General features: G+C 52.9%; 1 protein-coding gene across 1 annotated transcript in view; it reads right to left on the reverse strand.

Annotated features, from left to right (window-relative positions):
• Positions 1-4,323, reverse strand: part of PKD1 (polycystic kidney disease 1 (autosomal dominant)) — a gene marked incomplete at both ends in the record, with an annotated part of 48,959 nt that overhangs the window by 27,019 nt on the left and 17,617 nt on the right. Inside the window, 2 exon segments of the mRNA XM_009871555.1 lie at positions 425-571; positions 1,605-4,323. The exon segment at positions 1,605-4,323 is cut by the window's right edge and continues 8 nt beyond it. Coding sequence (XP_009869857.1) covers positions 425-571; positions 1,605-4,323 — 2,866 coding nt within the window.

A 4,323-nucleotide genomic window follows, 5' to 3' on the forward strand; every position in this document is an offset into this window, starting at 1 on the left:
GAGCCGCAGCCGCTCAGGGCTGGGCCAATAACGCCGAGAGGGACTAACACAAGGTCTAAAGGAAGGAAGAAACCAAAAGGACTTGGCAGGACAAGCAAAAAGTGCTGCCCTAGGCAGTGTATGATGAATGTATCTTGGAAATATCGGTGTCTGCTCCTGCCAATCACCTGGTTGAGATTGGCTACGGAACCCCAGCGATGCCCGAAAATCTGCGACCCCGGGCCGGGTGGTGCGGGCAGCAGCACCTCCAGCTGAACCGGCGCCAGCTCTCCAACGGGAGCTGCAGCAGGGGAGTCATCTTGTGGCCGGGCATGGTCCTGAGCCTCTAAAAATTCCTTAGAAAAAGGGTCGCGGGCTTCCAGCCCAGCTGGGTCCAACAACAGGCACACGAGGACAGAAAGTGACAGCTGCCTGCGGTACGTACCGTTTGGTTTGTTGCCTCGGGACTCATGCCCTCCTTCCTGACGGTGAGGTCGAACGTATACTCCACATCTGCTTCTAATACAGCTTTGGAAATTGTGACAATTCCTTCCTTGGCACTGAAATTCAGAGAGCACCCTGCAGCCGAGCTCTGCTTGCAAGGAGAAAAGAACTTTCAAACCCTCCTTGGTACAGGTGCACGTCGGGTTAGTCCACAGGCAAAACATTCAGGTCCACACCAACTCCCTGCTACACATCTCCCTGTGCAACCCCTCGCCAGGGTGAGGGGCAGTAAAACACAGGATCCTATTCTCCAGGTTAGTAAGCAATACTTGCAATACTCCTGTAATTCATTTGAGCTTCAAATTCTTATTTTATAACAATTAACTCTTCACTAAATAGCTTATCAACATTGCCAAACAACACAAAAGGCTCACGTTAGAAGTCTAATCCACACACACTCCGTATCTTTCTACTTTGAGGTAAGCACAGAAAACAATGGCTTTTTGAAAGCAGAAGAATCCCACATTGAATCAAAAAATGGTCACAGAAATCCTGAAGTGGATCTCTCGTAAGAATTTGAGTGACAGCTCTCCCCTGCCCTTCTCTCACTGCAGAGTCAGTCACGTGAGGAGAGTGACCTGTCTGTGACCATAGCGACCACAGCTCGTGGCCACTTGACTCCTCCAAAGCCTGACTTTGTCCCCTGCTGAAACTGGACACGTTTAACTGTGACCAGGAGAGGGCCCAGAGCCCTCAGCCCCCCAGCCTGCAACCAGCAGCTCTGTAATGCCCTCAGGCTACGGAAGCGCCTACACCAAAACCGTGAACCAGAGGCCAAGAACGAGGGAAACAGCAACACAAGTGCCTCAGCTTCCAGAGGGACACGTGTAGGTTTAGTGGTCATGGTGGTGTTGGGTTGACAGTTGGACCTGATGATCTTAGAGGTCCTTTCCAACCTTAATGATTCTAAGATTCTACGATCCCCAGCTGGGAAGTGGGAAACCTTTGCCGCTCTCTTTCCACCCTTGTTAAAGATGCCATTTGTTAATGGCTTTGGTAAAGATGGTCACAAGAGCTTCCCTCAAGACCATTTCAACCCAGACACGTGTTTGTAGCAGAGCTCCCATGCAGCTGGAGCTCCCGAATGATCACCCTCTCTGGCTGCACAAAGCCGCCCTTACCTTGGAGGAGAACGTACAAGACCACTCGTATAACAGCGGAGTCTGTTCACCATCGTCCAAGTTCGGGTCATAGGACTTCTCCCCATCCAGAATTAAGTCCTGCGTGTTGGACCATACCCGGTACGACCCCCCATCGATGATTGGGACCAGCTTACTCGGTATCACAGTAACATTGGCAAAGATGCTTTTGGACAGTGGGGTATCTCCAAAGGAGACAATAAAGATGAAGCAATAGTTCCCAACTGCCAGGGCAAGCTTTGGTATAACCAGCTGGGGCCTGTTCACATCGACGTTGGGCAGGCGGATCCTGCTGGAGTCATCCAAGTTCATGCAGCTGGGTGCTCGGTAGATCTCCCACAGGTGCTCTGTCTGGTACTTGATGCACCCTCGGAGGTCGATCTGTGCCTCTAGGTAGTTCCTCTGGGACCGCTTCATGACAACTTGAGGGGGCAAGGCCAACTCCACCTCTGGCTCCCTGCACTCCAGGACTTTGACGGTGACAGTGAGGTGGGCTACGAAGAAGCTGATGAGATTGGTGGCATTCACCTCCACCAGGTAATCCCCAGGGCTCAGGTAAGAATAGTTGGCCACTGCAACCCTGGTCATTTGAGCGGAAGAGCCGTCCCCAAAAGTCCACAAGAACTCAACGCTCCTGCTGCTGGGCACCACCACTGCTTCAAACAGCGCTGTCCTGTTGACAAACGCATTGGAAGCAGTGAGGGACACTTGCACTATCGGGTCTTGGACCTGGATGGTTCTGGTGAGATTGACACCTCCCAAGTCATTGAAGGCAGTGAGGAGAATCTCGAGCAGCCCCGCAGCTTCTGGAGTGTAGGAAACACTCTCTCCTGCCACGGTGACCACGGATCGCCCTCGCTCTTTCCACAGGGAGAACTGCCAGGAGAACGACACGCGGGAGCCGCTGCCCACCTGGGCACTGAAGCTCTGGTCTGTGCCCGTGGGTATGCCTCGCTCACAGCAGTTCAGGAGCCTGACGTCGCGGACGGCCTCCAGGACAGAGATGAGCACCTGGGCGTGAGCGATGCTGATTTGGTTCTGCACTGTCACGGTCACTAAATAATCGCCGCTCTTGGTGAATTCGTGCGTGTACTTAGACCCGTTGAGCACCACGGAGTAGTCCCCACTTATGCTCACCAGGTAACTCACTGAGGTACCTGACAACAACCTGATCACAAAGGTGACCTGTTCTCCTGGCTCCACCACCTTCTTGCTGGCAAGAACTTCCAGTCCTTGGATCCTGTCCAGCACTGAGATGTTCCTGCTGGCCAGGGCCCAGCTGACATCATTCGATGCGTTCAGATAGACCGTATAAAACCCCGCCGTGGGGAACAGGACTGCCACGGACCGGCCGCTCAGCGTGCCATTGGGCACCTCCCACAGCCACGTCACTTCGGTCCCTTTCTGCAGCTCCCCCTCAAAGACCACTGTGGAGCCTGATGAGACGTATCTACAGTCCAGCTCTGCAGTCCCTATGCTCAGCCCCTCTATGACCTCCTCCACACAGATATCAATCGTTGCATTGGTTGAATCCAGCTTGTTTTCAGCTCCAACAATGACCTCTATCACCCCAGGGCTTTGGAAGGAGTGTATAATAAAGGGTTCAGAGGTGACAGGAGAGAAGCCATCCTCTAGGTACCAAACATACGCGATGCCAGTGCCACTGGTGACAGTGGTGCTTATGTTAACAGAGGCATTAATAGCAACTGGGTTAGGAAAGGCATAAGGCTTTAAAAGACCGATGCTTTCAATGAACTCCACTGTCCTGTTAGCAGTTGCGCATCCCAGCATATTCGTGGCTTTCAGATGGATGGTGTAATTTCCAGCTTCTAGGATGCTCAAGGGGAAGGTTTTCCCAGTGAAGGTCTGCACAGCAATGCCATCCCTGTGGGCTACCCAGCTGTAAGAGATGTTTGTTCCCTCTCTCACCACTGCCTGCAAAAGGAGTGTTTTGTTCGTTGGGAAGTAGACGTCCTCCACCAGGTCACTGCTAGCCACCTGCAGGCCTTCGATCTGCTCCAGGACATACACGTAGATGCTGTCCTGCAATGAGCTGATCTTGTTCTCCGCTGTCACGATGACGTTGAACGTGCCCACGGACCGGAAAGTGTAGGAAATTGTGGAGGAGCCTTGGATAGGAGTGCACCGATCACAGAGGATCCACGAGTAGCGGATGGCACTGCCGGCTACAAGTGTGGCTACAAAGCTCACCGAACCATTTAACGGCACCACGGTCCTGCTGGCATTGATGGTCAGCCCAAGGAGCCGACGTTTCACCATGACATCAATGACGGTCTCGTTAAAGCTCACATCGTTGCGGCCCATCACACTAATAGTGTAATGGCCCGTGTTGTTGTAGGAGTGGGTGGCGATTTGGCCAGGCTGGGTAGTGCCGTCTCCAAAATCCCAACAGTAACTCACTTTGGTTCCATTCATGCTGGCAGAGAACAGGTAGATCTGGTTGAGCTCCAAAACGCTCGTCCCGTTATGTTCAATTCTTGCTACTCCAACCGGTTCCTGGACTTCCACGAACGCTGTGTCGTTGTTGAAAGAGACATTGTTGGAGACAGTCACCGTGACCAGAAAGACCCCTGTGTTCTTGTAGGTGTAGGTCACTTCAGTTCCACTCGATCTAGTGGACTCGTTGTTCCCGAAATCCCAGCGGTAGCGGTACTGGTAGGGGGGGACGGCGCTCCCCTGG

Source organism: Apaloderma vittatum, unplaced genomic scaffold, assembly GCF_000703405.1.
Source record: "Apaloderma vittatum isolate BGI_N311 unplaced genomic scaffold, ASM70340v1 scaffold29346, whole genome shotgun sequence".
NCBI lineage: Eukaryota > Metazoa > Chordata > Aves > Trogoniformes > Trogonidae > Apaloderma > Apaloderma vittatum.